Source organism: Doryrhamphus excisus, chromosome 12 (assembly GCF_030265055.1).
Source record: "Doryrhamphus excisus isolate RoL2022-K1 chromosome 12, RoL_Dexc_1.0, whole genome shotgun sequence".
NCBI lineage: Eukaryota > Metazoa > Chordata > Actinopteri > Syngnathiformes > Syngnathidae > Doryrhamphus > Doryrhamphus excisus.
This window is the reverse complement of record NC_080477.1, coordinates 18,074,170-18,096,275: the sequence shown is the minus strand read 5'-3', so window position 1 is coordinate 18,096,275 and position 22,106 is coordinate 18,074,170. Positions and strand designations below refer to the sequence as shown.

Genomic DNA, 22,106 nt, shown 5'->3' with positions numbered 1-22,106 from the left:
GAGTGTTTGAAAACACACATTTGTGTGAACTGTAGTGACATTGTTCCATTATGAAGCATTTAATAGTGTGTGTTTTTAGTGTGCGTAGGAGAGAAATGATACATAACTTGACATGTGTGACAGGATGGTGTGTTCATGCAGTGATTAGCAGTGACAGTGAAAAAGGTTGGAAAATACAATCAAATAACAATACAGAATATTATATGTGGTACTCTTAAGGTAAACAAAAAAAAGCTTTGTTGAGTTTTATACAGCCAAGTAAGGTGGAAAAAATACAAGAAAATAGGATGACCAGCAATACGTACAATACAAGATCACACCAAATGAGACAGATGTGCATGGAGCAACGATCTGGCATTGAACAAGTCCACGCACCCGGCTTAAATACCACAGATGAGTGATTGCAGGCAGGTGTGCGCAGGTGGCTCGCACAGGCGGGCAAGGGCAGTGCACTGCAACGAAAAGCAGAAAAGTGGCAGTAGAGCGACGGGCACAGATCCTGATATTCCGAAAAATTCCAAAAAACCATAGTGATAAATCACTGCTTTTACTTTGAAAACAAGAAGCGAACCAACTCGCAATATATCCTGCTTGACACCACCGTTTGGTCCAAAAATATTCAATTTATGAACATTGTGACCTGTATCGTGAAAATGTATTTAATACACCACTTTAAACGAGGGACAACGGTAGTATTTTATGATATACTTTTGGAGGAGTTATTACAATAGAATATAAAAAAATATATTTAAAAATATATTTAAAAATATTTAAAAAATATTTTTACAAATATTTAAAAAATATTTTTAAAATACTCAATTTATTAACATTGTGACCTGTATCATGAAAATGTATTTAATACACCACTTTAAATGAGGGACAACAGTATTATTTTATGATATACTTTTGGAGGAGTTATTGCAATAAAATGTAAAAAAATATATATTACCAAAATATTTTACAAATATTTAAAAAATATTCAATTTATTAACATTGTGACCTGTATCGCGAAAATGTATTTATTGCGGTCAGGCCTGGAACAAATAAACCACTTTAAACAAGGGGCGACGGTATTATTTCATAATACACTTTTGGAGGAGTTATTACAATAAAATAAAAAATATATAATTTTTTTTTTATATTTTAAAAAATATTTTAAAAATATTCTATTTATTAAAATTGTGACCTGTATCGCGAAAATTTATTTATTGCGGTCAGGCCTGGAACAAATAAACCACTTTAAATGAGGGACGACGGTATTATTTTATAATATACTTTTGGAGGAGTTATTACAATAAAATATAAAAAATATATAATTTTAAAAAATATAAAAAAATATTCAATTTATTAAAATTGTGACCTGTATCGCGAAAATGGCCTGGAACAAATAAACCACTTTAAACGAGGGACAACGGTATTATTTTATAATATACTTTTGGAGGAGTTATTACAAAGAAAAAAAAAATGAAGAACTGCTAACTTTGACGATGAGTAATGTGCTGATGCTTCCTGTTTTTATTTACTTTTAACACACAGTACTTTTGGAAAAAGTATTGCAAAAACAACAATGCAAAAAGGCAAAACCCACACCCAGAATCAACCCTTTTAGGATAAACAGTAAGCCGATAATTGCCGTTTAAGCTATCTTAAAAGTCTTTCAGACTTTTGAATTCCAACTTGTACAACCTCATTGGACTTCAGAGGTGCCAATCATTCCCATCGACTGTACATCTAAAGCGTGTTCCCTCCCTGGGCTTACATCCCATTCTGCACAGTCACTCACATTAAAAAAAAAGCCTTCTTTCAGGGCACACAACGTAACGACGCATACTGCAGCAACACACAAAAACAAGCAACCTCCGCTTCACAACCTCCTTGCACTAATCTTACTGGAATGTTCCAGTGACAGCATTTCAAGACGAATCTGAATCTCTCTTCGAGCCATTTCTTTAGCAGAAGAAAATCCTTTGGGATCAATCTGTAATTAAGCGTGGAGGGCCAAAACAAGCCTTGAGCTACATCACCAAAAAAAAAATGCATCATTAGCTGCCAAACTGAAAGTGAAAACAAGGCTTTGACATGCACTTAAATCTTGATGTAAATCCCTCTGAAGGAAAGTCTTCAAAAACACCTTGATGAATGTTAATGATGATGCATCAATATTTATAGCATCAGTCAAAAGTTTAGAGACACTCTTTTGCGTTCTTAACATGACTAAACCAGTGATTTTCAACCACTGGCAAGCAGCTTTCGTGTGCATTAGCGCCATCTCCATCGCCATCGCCATATAATCGAATTCCCAGGTGTGGAATATTCCTTTCCCGAATTCGATTGAGGTATCTTGTACCCGCTGAAGCGGAAAGTTGTCAGACTGCGTTCTTCTTTGTGGTGTTTTTCTTCTTCTATTGTTTATTGGCGGTTGGCAAGCAGCTTTCGTGTGCATTAGCGCCATCTGTGGAACAGAATCTAAACCCTTCTATACGCCATTCACAAGTCCATAAGTCAAAAGAAAATATATATCTATATAAAACACATACCGAGTTGAATTATAAAATATTAGCAAGCTTCAATTTGATCCTTTCCTGGTTAAATTTATCATATCGCATTCTCAGATATGACGTAACACACAGCTCCAGATGTTCTTCAGTTTTAAAAATGGAGGCCAGAAATCGGCACTGGACTGATACGGAAAGTTTGTTTTTGATTCAAACTAAATTTCAAGACTGGACAAACGAAAAAACTGGCAATACGGAATTATTCCAACAAATGAAAGAACAACTCGTGGAAGTCGGTATCACGTGATGTTGGTGTTTACGTTTTACTGGGCATGCCCTATTAACTATTCTGGTTGATTATAGTGACGCATGTAGACCAGAGATTGGAATATTCCTTTCCATGTATACCATTGTTTCCGGAAAAGTCATTCAGAAAGAGAAAAACTCCTCATGTAAAAACATGGCTACTGTCGAGTGTCCGTGGTGTAAAGACTAGCAGAGCAATGTAATATCGGTCCGTGTGGCAACACCTAGCTCGTTCCTCCTATAGACTGTTTTCCAAAGTAAAAAAATGTGCCGTTGAAAAACACTGGACTAAACTATTCGGAATGCTGTTGTTCAGAATTCAAAACAATCGGAGAGTGTAATGGAATACTTTGACAACAAGTGACAAGTGTGTCTGCTAGCGGTAACGTTATCTTCATAATGATCCCTCATTCCATTGGCTACCGGCGGTCAATTCCTGGCTCAATGTCGCATTATTTCAGACTGGCACGGTAATATCCTGCTAGCGAGGAATGCCGACGCCGTGCATGCTTTTTGCTGCAAGAATTAAAGGTGGGCGGCACGGCGGACAAGTGGTTAGCGCACATACCTCACAGCTAGGAGACTAGGGTTTGATTCCACTCTCGGCCATCTCTGTGTGGAGTTTGCATGTTCTTCCCGTGCATGCGTGGGTTTTCTCCGGATACTCCGGTTTCCTCCCACATTCCAAAAAACATGCTAGGTTAATTGGCCACTCCAAATTGTCCATAGGTATGAATGTGAGTGTGAATGGTTGTTTGTCTATATGTGCCCTGTGATTGGCTGGAGACCAGTCCAGGGTGTACCCCGCCTCTCGCCCAAAGACAGCTGGGATAGGCTCCAGCACCCCCCGCGACCCTCGTGGGGAAAAAGCGGTAGAAAATGAATGAATGAATGTATTGATTTGGCGTCAAGTGGTTAGCGCGCAGGCCACACAGCTTGGAGACCCAAGTTCGATTCCATCCCTATGCGGAGTTTGCATGTTCTCCCTTGCATGCGTGGGTTTTCTCCGGATACTCCGGTTTCCTCCCACATTCCAAAAACATGCTAGGTTAATTAGCGACTCCAAATTGTCCATAGGTATGAATGTGAGTGTGAATGGTTGTTTGTCTATATGTGCCCTGTGATTGGCTGGCGACCAGTCCAGGGTGTACCCCGCCTCTCGCCCGAAGACAGCTGGGATAGGCTCCAGCACCCCCCGCGACCCTCGTGAGGAAAAGCGGTAGAAAATGAATGAATGAACGAATGTTGAAAATGTTGGGTTTTCATTTAGTTGAGTAATTATGATGCAACCCGAGTTCGATTCCAACCTCGGCCATCTCTGTGTGGAGTTTGCATGTTCTCCCTGTGCATGCGTGGGTTTTCTCCGGGTACTCCGGTTTCCTCCCACATTCCAAAATATGCTAGGTTAATTGGCGACTCCAAATTGTCCATAGGTATGAATGTGAGTGTGAACGGTTGTTTGTCTAAATAAATTAAAGGTGATGTTTCTATGGGTTGTGTTTTACGGGAAACAAAGAGAACGTTGAGTGCTGCAGGCCTGGTGGAATGTTGCCCTTTCTTGGCTGTGCTGTGACATCACCGAGGCCAGTGGCCATGCAGTCCTCTTCCAAGGAAAACACCTTCCAAAGTGCTGATTTTGATAACACAAGGGGGGGTCGGGGGGTCGTGGAGTACATGATGGTGTGTGTTGTAGTGCACTTTAGCATGAAGGCGGCTTCCATTCCCACGTGAGCGTGTTTCCTAATGACTCGTCTCTTTCTCTGAACATTGCAAATGAAGGTTCTTGGAGTGCAACGCTGCTTTGATAGCGCTCTCACGGTGCACGCTGCTTAGCCCAGGAGATCATGCACGTCTTTTGTGCTACAAGCGGCGAGGGAATGAATTGTGTGTGTGTGTGTGTGTATCAGGAGGTGGGAGGAGATTTTTAACATGTTCATAAGCTACATTGTTATCAGGGTGGAGAAAAGAATATCATATCAATTAACTACAAGTTCTACTAATCTGAGTTCAAACACTCTTGGAGGTGGTTTTCATCCTATTTGCATATCCTTAACTTTGATAAAACTACATCTTAAGAGTGGATTTAAACTTGATACAACACATTCTACTATGACTAGAACTAGTCACAGTCCATTCATTCATTTTCTACCGCTTATCCTCACAAGGGTCACCGAGGGTGTTGGAGCCTATCCCAGCGGGGTACACCCTGGACTGGTCGCCAGCCAATCACAGGGCACATATAGACAAACAACCATTCACACTCACATTCATACCTATGGACAATTTGGAGTCGCCAATTAACCTAGCATGTTTTTGGAATGTGGGAGGAAACTCCACACAGAGATGGCCGAGGATGGAATTGAACTCGGGTTTTATAGCTGTGGGGCCTGAGCTAGTCATAGTCTAGTTTCTATATAATAATATTAACCATAATAATATGCTAGGCTAATTGTACCCCTAGGCTAATTGTACCCCGCCTCTTGCCCAAAGACAGCTGGGATAGGCTCCAGCACTGCCCGCGACCCTTGTGAGGATAAGCAGTAGAAAATGAATGAATGAATATTATGACATGTAGTTATGACGTAATTTCTGCGATTTTTGAGATCAACATTAACTAAACACTATTATTTATTTTATAGATTATTAAGAATTAAGAATTTGTAGGTATTAATTATTAATACAGTAATGTGTTATCTAATTTTAATATGAAATATATATTTTTTAATCACAAAATGGGCTGTTGATCTGTTCCGATAAATATTTAAACTTAAATAAACTTAAATAAATTGAGTATATAACAATATAATTAACACTGATATTTAATGCATGTTAAATGTGGGAGGAAAAAAAATTGTAAAAATGAAATATACCTAATTCAATATCAAAAATGTATTATATAATTATATAAAAATGTATTTATACGTCGTCTTTGGGTTTTATTTTCGAGCGCGAGGCAAAAAGAGGTGATGAGGCAACTCTCCACTAATGCATGTCACTTCCAAATGTGTGTTTATATGTATTTACTTTTTATGATGAAGAAAGAAGTTAATGAAAAACATGCTTGACGTGTCCGCTTCCATAATGTGTCTTTTGTTAGTGAGTAGTTGCAATTTCAAACACTTTCAAGCACTTTATCCTAAAACCTTGAACACGTGACATGAACATCCAAGCCTTTTGAAGAATTCCGTGCACATGTATGACCCTCATTCCTCACTCATTCTTTGACTTCTACCTCATTCCTTGTTTCCATGATGTTAGCAATGTGTTCCAACTCTTGTGTAAGTATAGTTACTCTCTATGACCGAATGCTGCTGTTACCAATTAAGACGCTTCACATCTGCTTGCGATTATTGTCGTTTTATGAAGGTTTAAAAGGTAAAGCAACAGCATAACCATCCATAGGCACACCTGTTGCTCACATATGGCGTATCTGTGTACAGAACCATGAGAAAAGTATTTAAGAAGTTACAAGTGAGGTGTATTTTACAGTATGTCTGCATGCCTTTGCAGATGGTAATGTTGATTCTGGAGGCCTCACAGAGGGCTGGCTGGCTGCTGCAGGCCGGGAAACATCACTAGCACTAGGGCCATGTGGGACCTCGCCTTAAGAAGAAGAAAAAAAAAAAGAAAAAAAAAAACTTTGGAGATTTTTTTCACAGCTCATTGTAAGCAATCAGGAAACTTGCAGGAGAGTGGAGTGGAGTGCAGTGCACAGGAACTGACAGGCCAACCAGCCGACGCTAAACAGAGCACCACATCTTTAGGTAGCACTGGATTCACCGTCTTATTGCTGTCTAAGGAAGAACTACAGATGCACCCGAGCAGAATCCCTGCATCACTTCAAGTCAACCAACAGGCGAACTCCAGGGGATGTTTTTTTTGACAGAGCTTCAGGTGTTTTGACTTGGAAGAAGCTTTTTCAGGGGGAGTCATTATGTTGCCTGTCATTGTGGTTAGTTTCGTGTTCATGCTAGCCGGATCAGGACAAGCCCAGCGCTCGACCCAGAGTCGTCGGACCCCAAGGCGGGATGGCTCGGCTACTCCGTGGAGGCAGGTGATCCAGTGGGAGAACAACGGCCGTGTGTTCAGCCTGCTCAATAGTGGATCTGAATATGTTCCAGCTGGGACCGCCGCCCAGGACCGTGATCACACGATAGTGGTGGCCGACACTCGCCCTCAGTCGCCCCGTAGGACTCAAGGGGGAAACGTGCGCAGGCAAGCGCCCTCGAGGGGATCCTCGGAGACGATCCGAGGGCAGGCCAGGCATCCTTTCGGTTTTGGGCAAGTGCCTGAAAACTGGAGACGAACCGCAGGGGCAACAGGTGGAACCTCCTTTCAGGGATCCTCCGGTACCCGAGTAAGGCAATCCACATCCTCATCATCTTCGTATCCATCATCTCCATACAACATCCCATCATATCCTCAGTATCCCATCCCTCAGCAGCCTGTCTACCAACCAGTACCGTTTGACCCCGGTTATGTAGAGGAACCATACCGGAGTTACGAGCCGCCCTTTCAGCCAGTTCCTGGTGGCAGTTACGGCGGTGGAGCATATGCCGGCGGATTGGGGTACACTGGAGGGGGTTACACAGGTGGCACCCCTGTATTCCCAGGAGGTGCCGCCATACTCCCAGGTGGAGCTCCAGTTCTCCCAGGTTCTCCCTCTGAATTCACAGATGACAGCTACCAATTCTATCAATCTTATGGTTATGGATCCAACCCTGCTGCGGCGCCCCGTCCTGCACAACCGCCCTTCTCAGACGGCCTTGATCGCAGATACACTCACAGTCTCTATAACGAGGAGTCCGCCGCCGCCGCCGCCGCCTCTGTACCAGACGCCACCGTAGACCTGTCTGGACCAGGTGCCGGTCAACTACCCGTACACAGCCCTCAGTATGAGCAGTTCCCACCATTTGGAAGACCCCAGCCACCCTTCTTTCAGCCCATCCCATCTGGAAGAAACTCTCCCAACTCTGCGATCGAGCAAAGCAACGTCGGGAGCGTGTACCAACAAGATAGAGGAGGTAAAGTAAGCTTTATTTTTGCTTCGGGTGGAAAGTGTACACATTTTGTTCAGGAAGTTGGAATAGATCTCTCGGGGGGGGAGAGATGGGTGTTTGAAGAAGACTTTTTAAATATTTCACATAGTCAGAAAGACTTCACTTGCAGCCACTGGGGGGAATTTCTGTCTTTGAGAAGATCATAATGATTCCTTGTAGGAGTTTGCATGCAGAATCCAGCAGGTTTATCAGATGGACCAGTCTTGAGCAATCAATGTAAAAGTCACCCAATTGCTTCTTGTGCTGTTTTAAAAAAAAAACTGGACCATTGAGAAAGCCCAGCACACAAGAAGCACTGTCTTTGCACATGAGAGTGGGGGATTCTGTGCTTTTCACGTGCAGTTTGGTAACAGCGAGGGTGACCTCATTGGGTCTGGCGAGAAGGGGGGAACGGGGGGCGGACTCCCTCTGGCACTTGGGGACTGGAAAGAGTAAACAAGCTTGGAAAGCAGAGGTAAAAAGGAGGGGAGCGTTGTACAGCGATTCACCACTCCCGTAAAGGGAGGGAAATATGGAAAGTACCCCCTTTAGGAGTCTCCGAGGTAGAGTTATGGTGGAGTTTATTTCGAACATGCTGAACAAGTCACATTGACGTACATCACAAGTTTCAATGAGCATCAGGAGTAGGACGAAGCAAAGCTTATTAGGTTTCATCGGGCTGTCAAAATGTGTCTAAGTTAATATAATATGTGTACCAAAACAAGTACTTCAATAAACTTGTTTTACACAAGCTCTCAAGCGAGCCCCGCGAGTATACATACGTATCTGCTAATGCCAAAAAAAAAACGCAAAAAAACTTGATGCATAAAAAAGTAATATTTCCAATGTTTTTTCTGCCTTTGGGCTGTTTTAAGACAATGAAAACAAGCTTCTCAGACTTAATAATGCTGGTTTAACTTTTTGTTTTAGTGTGCCGTAAACTGTAGACCAGGGGTCTCAAACTCAATTTACTTGGGGGCCACTTGAGCTAGGGTCTGGGTGAGACTGGGCTGCATCAGTTTTTCAAAAAAAAAAAAAAAAAAAAAAACGCATTTATTAAAAACAGAAAAATTAATAAACTTTGCTTTGGTTCTGATTTTCTACAAGAAAAGCTCTGTTAAAAATTCCACTGTTCTCAAATATCTTAATTTTTATTTTTCTACACAAAATAAGATGAAAAATAAATGAACAAATCAAGAATAAAATCAGTAATAAATAAATATAATAATAATAATAATAATAATAAAACGGCAAATAATAAAAACTTAAGTGGGTAGACAAATTATTTTTTTTCAGATTAAAATGAACAAAGCATTATTAGAGCCCTGTAGACATGACAAAACACGGCTATAGTCACATTCATACTCTTTTTATTTACAACATATTGCGCAACTGCGGGGTCTTGAGACACATGCTAACTCGCAAACTAGAGAGCTAGCGACCTAAACGGTAGCCTTCAAGTTATTTCCTTTGAACTTAAATAGCCAAAAATGTACCACTTCCACACGGATAGGGAGGATAACTATTAACAGTTATTTAACCTTTAACATGAACATTAATCAAACGTAATAATTTTTTCTGGGTACATGATACCATACAGCATCCATATCAAACTTGCGCGGGCCGCACTAACATTAAACTTTCATATCAAGGCGGGGGCCTCAAACTAGTATCCTGCGGGCCACATTTGGCCCACGGGCCGCATGTTTGAGACCGCTGCTGTAGACTATAGTGTACAGGACATGGGCATTAGAACTATTAACGATGGTGATAATAGCTGTGATGCTAGCAAAAAATACTATTGGGGTTGCTATTTTAGAGCAACGCAATATTTGCTGATAATGTATTTTCATCTGATTTTACTTTACGGTCAAATGATAACATATTGTTGCTTTGAGTACTGCTTATCCATTTATTTAAGCGGTAGATGACAGTTTATTGGTGGCCTTACTTTATCTATGAATGGATTTTTTTAAAAAAGCACGGCTTGTGGCAAAGACGTGTTTAAAAAGTGTGTGTATGACAATAAATACACACTTTGCACCACACTGCAACATGGCCTTCCTCTAATATTCATAAACAAAGCCGCCGGCCATCATGACAAAAGAATAATTAGACGATAATTGGCACTGATTAATTCATTAAAAGACCGCTGCAAAGCGTGTTAAGTTATTTCACTCATTAGTCGTAGCCTGGTAGTACAGAGGAAAACTACTAATTATCTACTAATCATCTAAATTACATCATGGCTGATACCATGTTAATGTTTATTTTACAGGGGAATAATACTAATGACAATCATAATCAGTCTACATACTGTAAATATTACTGTAAATATTTACTATAAAGTATTAAGCATTACAATATTATACTGTAATCTAATGATGATAGTAATGTTTTTATTTAAAATAATCACAACAATTTCATGCTATTGACTCCTGATATTTTTTATGCCTCCTTTTCAGAGCAAAAACACAATTAAATACAATGAATGTATAGAAATATAAATTTTTAAAAATTTCTTTCCAAATAATAAAACATTATTTTGGATCCTAATTGTCATAGTATTTTTTTACATGTTTAAATAATCACCATTTTTGCGTTTCAGTAAAAAAATAAATGATACAGTTAATAATAATTATTATTATTTTAATTAATATATATATAATAAAGAACAATAATAGAAAATTAATATTTAAATTACTGTTACAAATAATAATGGAATTTTTTTCATAGTGGTATTAATTTAATTTTGAATTATGTTAGGTTGTGCAAAAACACACAAATAAATTTAAATCCTATGCACGAATATTAATAATTACAATTCTATAACAATAACAATAAGCATTTTTCCCAAATAATAAAACATTATTTTGGATCCTAATGGTAATAGTATTTTTTTACATGTTTAAATAATCAAAATTTTGGCGTTTCAGTAAAAAATTAAATGATACAGTTTATAATTAATATATATAAAATAAAGAAAAATAATACAAAATTAATATTTAAATTCCCGTTACAAATAATAATATAATTTTTTTCATTGTGGTAATAAATTAATTTTGAATTGTGTTAGGTTGTGCAAAAAACACACAAATAATTTAAATTCCTATGTATGAATATTAATAATTACAATTCTATAACAATAACAATAAGCTATCATAATTTATATCTATTATAATTTATAAAAGTTTTGATTTCCAATAATCACAAAGGTTAAATGTTATTTTACGCTTAACTTTCAGTGGAAAAAAAATTAATCAGAATCCAAAACAAATTATATTTCATTTGTTTTTGTGCCTAAATTCCGATCCTATAGTTTATGCCAACTGCTCAATAAACAATAACCAACGATAACTAACACGGAGACATATCATGGAAAAGCTGAACTAAAACTACGAGTCACGTTTTCTTCGTCTTTATTTTGACCTCAATAAATGTGAAATATTCGGATGTGTCTCTCCCTCCGCAGCTCATGCAGTCTCAAGCTTGAAATTATCTTAAAGGCAGCCTGCGTGTCCTTTTTTTTTATTTTTTATTTTTTTTATACTACTTCACTGGTATAAAACGCCCGGCGAGATCCAAGTTCTCCAAAGCGTGTCCCACTTAGAGCGTAATATGTGGCTTTGTCACATGCTGTTGCGAGCCGATCAGCTTTTAGTCTCTCCAAACACTTTATCCCTATAAGAGAGACCCAATTTCTCATTTGAAAAGATTAGAGAACAAAGTCTTCCTGGGTAGAAGAGCAAGAGCGAGAGAGAGAGACAAAAAAAACTGCTGTGGTCTCATACAGCTCTTACAATGTTTACATGGTCTGCCCCAAGTGTGGCAGGCCTGTCCTACTACATCTGCCTCAGAGAGGGAGCACTGGGATGAGGTGTTTGTATAGGAGCCAGGAACCTAAAGCCTTTATTTAGACTGTGTCATGATGGCAAGACTCACCTGGATGTGAAACACTGAGCAAACATTACGTTTTCAGCGTCCCATAAACGGTTTCCATAAACAATGTTGGGGCAATTCTGTGTAACATGCATCCCCGCATATCCGCAATGCAACCTTAACGCACAAATTTGCAGATTTTAAAATAAATAGCTGAAAATTGCGGTTTAAATATCGATCCCTCATTCTATCATGAGTATACGTGATATACGTATAAATCCACAAATATCACACGGCATCAGTAAGGTTACATTGACGAGACGTGACATGACATTACCGTCACACTGGATGGAGTCCATCATGGCATGCCCGATATGATAAGAGAAAAAAAAAGTTTAAAGGAATCGAACACAGGTCTCCTGACTGCGTAGCCAACATGCTAACCACTCCTACACCGTGCAGCCCAGTTCCAAATGTGTTCCAAATTGTCAATAATAGAAAAAAACACCCTCCGGTCACCCTTCTTAAAAAGGGGGACCAACACCCAAAAACCCCGGGGTGCCAATCCAAAGGTACTGTTCCTGACACAGCCTTGAGGAATTCAGGGTGAAACTCGTCCACCCCTGGAGCTTTGCCACTAAAGAGCATTTTACCACCGCAGATACCTCAGCCAAGGTGATGGACCTGTCCCCGTTTGTATCCTCTGACTCTGCTTCCTCTAAGGAAGGTATGGAAGGGATTAGGGGGGCCTCAAAGTATTCTGTGTACTGTACGGATACATTCTCAGTCGAGGTGAGCAGGCCCCCGTTCCCATACCAGCTTGCCGCCTGTCCCTTGCAGCAACTCCAGAGTAGAACAAAGTCCAGCCCCTCTCAAGGAGTTTGGTTCAAGAACCCAAACTGTGGGTCGAGGTTAGTACCAAGAACCATATTTGGCCGCCAAAGACCAGGTCGCTCAGGCGCCGGCCCTTTACTTAAACTTAAACTGTATTATTGAAAGCAGGAAGTGAACAAATGTAACAGTTGCTGATTGTAAAAGTACCAGATGGAGGGGTAGGATTTAATAAGCTTTGCTTCTTCCTACTCCTTTTGGACATGTGGAACTGTGAACTGATAAAACCATTACCATTACCATAAATTGTCCATACTAGGTGTGAAGGTGAGTGTGAATGGTTGCTTGTCAATGTGTGCCCAATGACTGGCTAGGGTCAAGTTGCCTGAAATAAGCAACACACCCACAAACCCACAATAAGAGTCTTGAACCAGTCATGATGTGCTATACATATCACTATATTGACACTTACTATGGTACCCATTATGTCATTGGATGGTTATATCACCTCGTACTTCGGTACGAGGTGCATTATAAAAATTAAAAAAAAACTTAAAATATATTAAGAAAGCAGGAAGTGAACAAATGTAACAGTCACTGATTGTAAAAGTACCAGATGGAAGGGTATGAATTAAATAAGCTTTGCTTCTTCCTACTCCTTTTGGACATGTGGAACTGTGAACTGATTATGTGATGCATTCAATTGTAATCTGATGCATGTTCAAATGAAATAAAACCATTACCATTTACTGTCACCCAAAACGCAATGCACCGGACCCTTATGCCCCCTCGCATATGTTGGGTCTGCAACAAGGAGATCCCTTGTGGCTTCTTCAGGCTGGGACCCGGTCGGTCCCCACGGGGAGCCTCTCCCTCGAGCCTGACTCCAGGGTGAGGCCCCGGTACCCCACGTCCTGGCAAGGTGCGGTCTCTCCTTCTTCATAAGGGTCTTTGGAATTACTCTGGCCCGTCACCTACGACCTGTTTGCCATGGGAGACCCTACCGGGATCATATAACCCCAGACAACATAGCTCCTCAGATCCTCCTCATTCACGGAGGATGCCTCTTGTGCATAAAAATATAAACAATGTACAAATATGTTGTTGGGATCGTCCCATCGGGTTTATAAGCACGTCTTTGGTGTTGAATGAGTAAAAAAAAAAACACAACAGCAGCAGTGTGAGATTGCTGTTGTTTTTCTTCCATCACGTCCATTCTTCTCAGCTCTTGTATAAGTTAAGTATGACTAACACCGTCTGAATGCCAATAAGCCCTCCAATAACAGCTTATATATGTTTCCAAGCTGAAACGTATCCCCCAAAGATAGAACTCATCAAGCTAGGCACACTTTATTAAAGGTTAACCTCAAGTGGCAGGTTCATATTTAAATGCAAGTCAGGGAAGATCAACATCAAATTAGCCAAGACAGCATAGCATCATCTGCATAACGCATTTCCCTAATAATAAAAAATAATAACAAGCTCCAGTTAGTTAGAGGCTGAATGTGTGTGATATTTTGTTCTGGTTTGGGCGATTTTTTACGCAAGTGTGACCCTTTGGCACCATCACCCTAAAGTCACCCCTAGTCTTAAAAGGCCTTCGGTGCAGCTCATTAGAAAAGCGTGATAATCATCTGGAATGCACAGTAATTAGTGGCCGACGGCTTTCTGCACCGCAACCCATTTTTGAACTGCCGACATCGTCACGGTTTGCCCCTTATGTCGTATATTTGTGCTTCTATAAATGCCAGGGAATTAAAAATTGATGATGCAATATTGTAGGGGTGGATTGCAGAAATATTATAAAGATGATCTGTGTTAGATAACATCATTGTACCTATTTTGATATGGTAATGGTTCGACCTCCATTTTGATTGGAATTCCAATCCAAAATGTAAATACAGTACTCCCTCGTTTATCCCGGTTTATTGGCTCCAGAACCAACTGTGCTAAGTAGGATTCCTTATCTGTGAATGAAATACTGTTGTAGAAAAGTATAGAAAACCTGCTTACAACCTTCTGCATATTATTTCTAACGTTTACACTCGGATTAAACAATATAAATAAGACTAATTCGGCTTCAGGATTTTTTGGTAGACAGGAAAATTCATGGATCAATTCCTCACAGGAAGTCTTTCAGGTCCTGAAGCAGAAAAAAACAGACCATCACACTACCACCGCCATATTGTACTGTTGGTATGGTGTACTTTGACGTTTGTTTTATGCTGGTTGAGAGACACAAACCTTCGAAAATATTAACGTTAACTTTTGTCTGGTCAGATTATGGAGTATTTTCCCAAAGTTCTTGGCGTTTTCTGTCAAAATTGTGACGAGCCTTAATATTCATTCATTCATTCATTTTTTACCGTTTATCCTCACGAGGGTTGCGGGGGGTGCTGGAGCCTATCCCAGCTGTCTTCGGGCGAGCGGCGGGGTACATATAATCACAGGGCACATCTATACAAACAACCATTCACACTCACATTGATATGTTTTTGGAATGTGGGAGGAAACCGGAGTACCCGAAAAAAACCCACGCATGCACGGGGAGAACATGCAAACTCCACACAGAGATGGCCGAGGGTGGGATTGAACCCTGGTCTCCTAGCTGTGAGGTCTGCGCGCTGACCACACGACCACCAAGCAGCCCCGGTCTTAATATTAGTTTAGTAAATATTAGTAAATATACCCAATTTGGTAATTTGGATGTTATTGTGGGGTCTTTTGTGACCTCTTGAATGAGTTGTTGCTGCACTCTTAGGGACATTTTGGTTGGCTGGACTTGAGTTTTCAACGGTTGTTCAGATTTTTGGATGTTATGACCTTTTTTTGTCAAGAATTGATGGATTTGATGTTTTTGTCATGTAGAACCATATAGAGTATTTATAATTATCATTTATTTCTGTCTTTATCAGGTTTACCAGACCTGGTGCCCGATCCAAACTACGTCCAGGCTTCTACATACATCCAGAGAGCTCGCATGTACTCACTTCGCTGTGCTGCTGAGGAGAAATGCCTTTCAAGGTATTGTTATCAATTCTTATTAAGCTTTTAAGAGTCAAACTTGTTTTGATATTGGGTGTGGGGGAGGGGGAAACAACGATGCTCACAGACTGCCCAAGCATTTATATTGCAAACTGACATTTAACTTTAATGCACCGATGACCTTTCGTAAGACAACAACACCAAAACAACAGATTACGGCGGATAACGATCTTAATGGGTCCATGTTTCTGAACTTTTGGACTAAATCAAATAATTATACTAATGTGTGGACCTAAATTTAATCAATTCATAATTACTCACAGGGTGCTAACCTATGTGCTAAATAGGTAAACTGGTGTGGATGTTTATTATGGCATCACAACCAATCAGTAGTACCGCCTCGTGGTTGCATGAAGAGTCTGCAATTAACGGAATTGCAAGTTGCAGAACAGCGGAAGAATACATGCAGACTATGTACGTGAACTTGAATGCAATCTTTGTTGCTGTGTTCAATGACTGATATCAACCGTGATATCATGACCCAACAGCGGTCTGCATATAGTAGTACTGATTGACATGTAGTGTGCATGAATGACTACATGAGTGCACAAATTCAAGCTACAGAACAGCAAAAAAATACATGCAGACCGAGGAAGTGATGATTTTTGATGGTCCCAATTTTTTTTTTAACTGAACCCAACAAAAAAAAAATTGCTACGACTCGGAATCCCTATTCAGTGTAAACTTTGCTTACATATGCATATATCAGTCATACTACATAGAATGTTTTCCGTCGCTCAGGATTATAAGTCGCATCGGTCAAAAAATGGGTCATGAAGAGGTCTTTCGCACCGTGAAATTTGCTGAAGTTGGACATCGTCATTTGAAACATCTTCAAAGATCCTGAGAGCTATGGAACAGAACAAAATCACACGGGACCATCGTCAGGCCAAACAAAGGTTGTTACTGGTGCCGAGTGCAGTCCAATAACCATCAGATGACATCAGCAAGAGAAGGGTTTAAAAAACAAAAAAATGTCTTCAAAGTCTTTGTCCCCTTCAACACCACAAAGATTGTCCATTTGGAATTTGAAGAAGAGCCTCAAACATGAGACTGAAGAAAGAAAAAATGTAACCGTTATGGTCTTGATGGCTTCCAAGGTTATGACTGGCATGACAAGGAGATCCCAGCTCAGTTTTTTTTCCACATAGTACAATAGAGGAGGTGCCATCATGATTTTGGGTGCTTTTCCCTTCAAACAGCAGCTTTGGATTTTTTTGAACAGGACAATGCAGAGTATATTTTGTAAAGAAGTAATAGCCACGTTTACATGGATCCGAATATTCCAATTCCATTCGGGTTATTTGCTCAAACCGAAAGAATGTAACCTTTGTATACACATCATTCCGGAAAAAAAATGCCAATCCGAATGAATATATAATCGGATTTACAGAGGTGGAATATTCCTTTCCCCGATCCGATTGATGTATCAATTGGAAAGTTGTCAGACTGCATTCTTCTTCGTGGTGTTTTTCTTCTTCTGTTGTTTATTGGCGGTTGGCAAGCAGCTTTCATGTGCATTAGCGCCATCTGAATCTAACAGAATCTAAACCCTTCTATACGCCATTCACAAGTCCAGTTTTATTAAAAAAGAAAATATATATCTATATAAAACATGTGCCGAGCTTAATTATAAAATATTAGCAAAATTGAACTTTGTCTTTTCCTGTTCCCGGGTGCGTTCTTTCAGCGAATGCTGAGATATGACGTAACACGCAGCTCCAGATGTTCTTCGATTTTAAAAAAATGGAGGCGAGCAATCGGCACTGGACTGCTGCGGAAAGTTTGTTTTTGATTCAAACTAAATTTCAAGACTGGATGAAGGAAAAACTGGGAATACGGAGTTATTCCACAAGTGAAAGAAAAACTCGATGAAGTCGGTATCACATGATGTTGATGTTTACGTTTTACTGGGCATGCCCCATTGACTATTCTGGTTGATTATAGCGGCGCATGTAGACACGCGATTGGAATATTCCTTTCCATGTATACCATTGCTTTCGGAAAGGTCATTCGGAAAGAGAAAAACTCCTCATGTAAACGAGGCTATTGGGTAAAAAGAGCCATCTGGTCAAACTAACCTAATACAAAAACAGATGACACAGGTTTCAACATTAGAGTTTGTAGTTTATTTGTATGTTTGGAACCCCAGGGTCCGAGGTCCTTTGACCGACTTGTCACCGAGTGCGTCGTCCCCACGCTGGCGTTGCTTCCTCCCTCCCGATGGTCTCCTCACAAGCGTACAGCCATCCCTCAAAGCCCTTTCATATCCTGTCTGAGTTTGCAGCAATCACCGCCAGATGGGCCGCTGTAATTTGCCGTACACTCCAATGTCAACAAGCCGGCGCAAGATGAATGGCTCGGATCTTCAGTCGGCAGCGCCAGCTCGAGGTTGCGCCTCCTTCTTTCGCACAGAAGTGAATCCCGTAACACATGTATATCGGCGGGTTGCCTCTCAACACCTACTAGATGGTTGTAATCTGTCGGATGAATTATTTACCACAAATCTTTCCATCTAATCTTTGTTCTGCATTGTTATAGGAATCAAACATAACATTTTTTTTCTAATGTGTCCACCATTCAGCTCCGCCTATGACCCAGAGACCAAGGACTATGACACGCGAGTCCTGCTGCGCTTCCCACAGAGGGTGAAGAACAGGGGGGCTGCTGACTTCATGCCCAACAGGCCACATCATACCTGGGAGTGGCACAGCTGTCACCAGTAAGCGTTTCATACACAACACGTGTTTACACGAGCGATTGAACAACAAATCTTGGTCTCAGAGATCATTTCATAAAGTCGATATCAGAAACAATTTGATCTTACCTGGTTGTCCCCGGGCTGCACGGTGGTCGAGTGGTTAGCACGCAGACCTCACAGCTCGGAGACCCGAGTTCAATCCCACTCTCACACATCTCTGTGTGGAGTTTGCTAGGTTAATTTTACTCTAAAATGTGCAGTGCAACTTTAATGGGGAGATGGCGGTTCTGGGGAATCACACACGACGGTAGTAATGTTACTTCTTTAAATACTTCCTACAATTTGTCAGAGAATATGCATTTTAAAGCAAATTTTACATTTTTGGGGGGGCAAATTTAAGCATTTTCAACCATGAACATGACTACATGAACTAAAATAGAACTATAAGGCATTCAGAAGATTTATTCAAAAAATGCTGTGGCTATACATAGTATTCTTCTGTGGTCACTAGGTGTCAGTAATGTTGCAGTAATGTTCAGTGGGACACACAAGCACCAGACTTGATCGCTGAAACAACAGGATTTTTTCTCACAATAGGTACAATATTTCATAACAAGCTACTTTCTTCACAAACTAACCAAACTCAATTCCCACTCAGGTCCACTAACACCGCATATTTATAGCAACATACACAAACGGTTTTATTTACATATGTCTGCAATAGCTTATTTTCCTGTATTATGTCTACTATCGGGCTGCACGGTGTTCGAGTGGTTAGGCCACACAGCTAGGAGACCCAAGTTCGATTCCAGCCTCGGCCTATTTATAGCAACATACACAAACAGTTTTATTTACATATGTCTGCAATAGCTTATTTTCCTGTATTATGTCTACTATCGGGCTGCACAGTAGTCGAGTGGTTAAGCCACACAGCTAGGAGACCCAAGTTCGATTCCAGCCTCGGCCCATCTCTGTGTGGAGTTTGCATGTTCTCCCCGTTTTCTCCGGGTCGCCCGGTTTCCTCCCACATTCCAAAAACATGCTAGGTTAATTGGCGACTCCAAATTGTCCATAGGTATGAATGTGAGTGTGAATGGTTGTTTGTCTATATGTGCCCTGTGATTGGCTGGCGACCAGTCCAAGGTGTACCCTGGGATAGGCTCCAGCGACCCTTGTGAGGGTAAGCGGTAGAAAATGAATTAATTAATGTCTACTATCCTAGTTAATAGGAGTGTACAGGTTACTATAGGGTTGTTATTTAATGTCTAGAGGGCTCTAATAATGTTAAAAACTATATTAAAGGTTTTCTTAATTAAAGGAATACTTACCCGTAATAATGAGGGATTAGTGTACACAAAAATACTGAGATGAGATATTTTTTTTTCCTCTGTATTAAATATAAAATGCACAATGTAAACACAGCACATTTCACAATCTAGCGAACGCTACCTAAGGCATCGATAGAACTTACTAAAGATGGACATAATTACTACTAAATATGCATTGTATGCAAAGGACTTTCTTGATTTACTCAGTATTAAAAACAAAATATACATTGGAAAAATAAACAAACATGGCGTCTGGTGGATATTTGAAGCATGATAAGATTTGCACTACCAATCTCTGTTATTATATAGCTCTGTGTTCATTGTAGAATAGTGACTACCTTACTACCAAAATATATATATTCTACAAAAATATAAGACTATTTCCTTGAAATGAGCAACATCCCCAGAGAGTTTAAAGACTTTGAACCCAGTTACCTCAATCATCTTAGGCTGATTCAACATCAATAGAGTTCTTGTTTTGACAAGAAATGTATGAAGTGAGGTGAGTCTCGTACAAACAGGATAGCACAGGTCAGATTCCTGTATTCCGTGTCCTCCAAAGATATGTTATTGGCATCCTTACTTCTCTCTCCCTGTTGAAATATTTGACTTGGCTCGGGGAAAAGGCACTAGTGGAACAAATTGAATGTCACTCAAGAATTCCGTGTGAATTCTCCATCTTATTGCTCTTTGTTTTATGACGTTATATTCCACATAGATGGGATGTTGTCTTAGCGAGCGTGCCCACCGTCCAAGCGTGCCAAGCGCCCCCCCTCCGTACCTGAATATCCTCATCTAGAAGGAATGCGAGCGCCCATTAGGAGATTGGCAGTGTTTTGTTTTTTTTGTGTTTATTTTTTTTATTCCGACATCAGTCGTCATTGACACAGCAGATCCCAGAAGGCAGGAAGCCAGGGCAATCATTCCCAGCGACTGTGTACTCCGAGTTGACAAATCAATCCAGTTTTTTTCTTATTTTTTTTATTTGCTGTCAATCCGTGACACCCGATCACATAACCGCTTCAAGTGCGATGCCATGAATATGGGTTACTGGGGCAAAGTGTTTGCTTATAAAGAAATCTCTTTAAGGGAGGAAAATCTCTAGGCTGGATTCTCACTATCAACTCCGCTGCCCTACATTTCTACTCAATAAGCTCTGTGGTTGACAACTTGGCTTTTCACCACACAGGCTCACGTCTTTCCCAGCGGAATGCTACATTTATATATTTAAATGACTATACAGTCTTAGTATCGCATGGTGGGGTTGTTTTTTTTTTTTACCCAGTTTTGATGTAACAGCTTAAAAGTACTTTTTTTAATGCTACACCAGCAGTTAGTGTGTTTTATTGCTATGGCAATCCCACATCCATTGCTTTAGTGGTTTGTAGTATTGATGTTAGCATGTTAGCATCAAAATAGCATCAATAAAAAGGAGTTTTTGTTGACCATAACATACGCCTGCAAATACCATAATCCCATCACCAAACAAACCGCTTAGCCAAATACGCCGTACAACGCCAAGCTATTGCCGACCTATTGATGTTAGCATGTTAGCATCAAAATAGCATCAATAAAAACCCGTCTTTGTTGACCATAACATACGCCTGCAAATACCATAATCCCGTCACCCCCACGGGCCGCTGGAACGCTGACATCAGCAAACCGTTTACCCAAATACGCAAGTACCCTAGTACAACGCCAAGCTATTGCCGAGCTATTACATGCTACTTCATCACTTGCAAAACCCGTGGCATTGTGATGTGTGATAAAACTACTCATTTTGGGGCAGCCTTTTATTGTGGCCAGCCTCCTGCAATAATCCTGCCGTCTGATCAGTATCTTGATATGATAGTAATTAGTAGGTAAGCATCGATGGACAAGGGTTCGAAGCCTAGCCCAGATTGCACAAGAAAGACAAGGCTTTGTGTTATTATCAGTTATTCGTATTATCATATTCCTTAATTTTTTGTTGTTACATTATGGATTTTGTGCTCGTGATTTTTGCTAATTTTACTTCTACAAAGTGTCACGGACCAATAAAAACAGCCATTGTCCGCCTATGGCCCCTGGGCCGCACTTTCGACACCCCTGCTTTTGTAGCACTTTGTCAGGGTTTACCTTGTAAAAAATACACTTTGTCTTTTAGCTTCTTTGTAGTAGGTATCCTCAAAATATTTATGAATAATATAATCGGAAATAGGCTGCACGGTGATCGAGTGGTTAGCACGCAGGCCTCACAGCGAGGAGACCCGAGTTCAATTCCAGCCTCTGCCATCTCTGTGTGGAGTTTGCACGTTCTCCCCGTGCATGCGTGGGTTTTCTCCGGGTACTCCGGTTTCCTCCCACATTCCAATGTTAATTGGTTAATTGGCGACTCCAAATTGTCCATAGGTATGAATGTGAGTGTGAATGGTTGTTTGTCTATATGTGCCCTGTGATTGGCTGGCGACCAGTCCAATAGTCCTATTAAAGTCATTTTCTA

At 40.4% G+C, this 22,106-nt stretch overlaps 1 protein-coding gene across 3 annotated transcripts in view; it reads left to right on the top strand.

The window, feature by feature from the left end:
- The window catches only part of loxl1 (lysyl oxidase-like 1), a 223,809-nt gene that overhangs the window by 192,883 nt on the left and 8,820 nt on the right, over nucleotides 1–22,106 (top strand). For 2 of the 3 annotated variants that reach the window (XM_058088442.1, XM_058088443.1), the window contains 3 exons: nucleotides 6,312–7,825; nucleotides 15,466–15,574; nucleotides 18,180–18,317. In XM_058088442.1, coding sequence (XP_057944425.1) covers nucleotides 6,736–7,825; nucleotides 15,466–15,574; nucleotides 18,180–18,317 — 1,337 coding nt within the window. In that variant the 5' untranslated portion in view covers nucleotides 6,312–6,735. The remainder of the gene's footprint in view (nucleotides 1–6,311; nucleotides 7,826–15,465; nucleotides 15,575–18,179; nucleotides 18,318–22,106) is intronic. The other variant, XM_058088444.1, reaches the window with a different exon arrangement.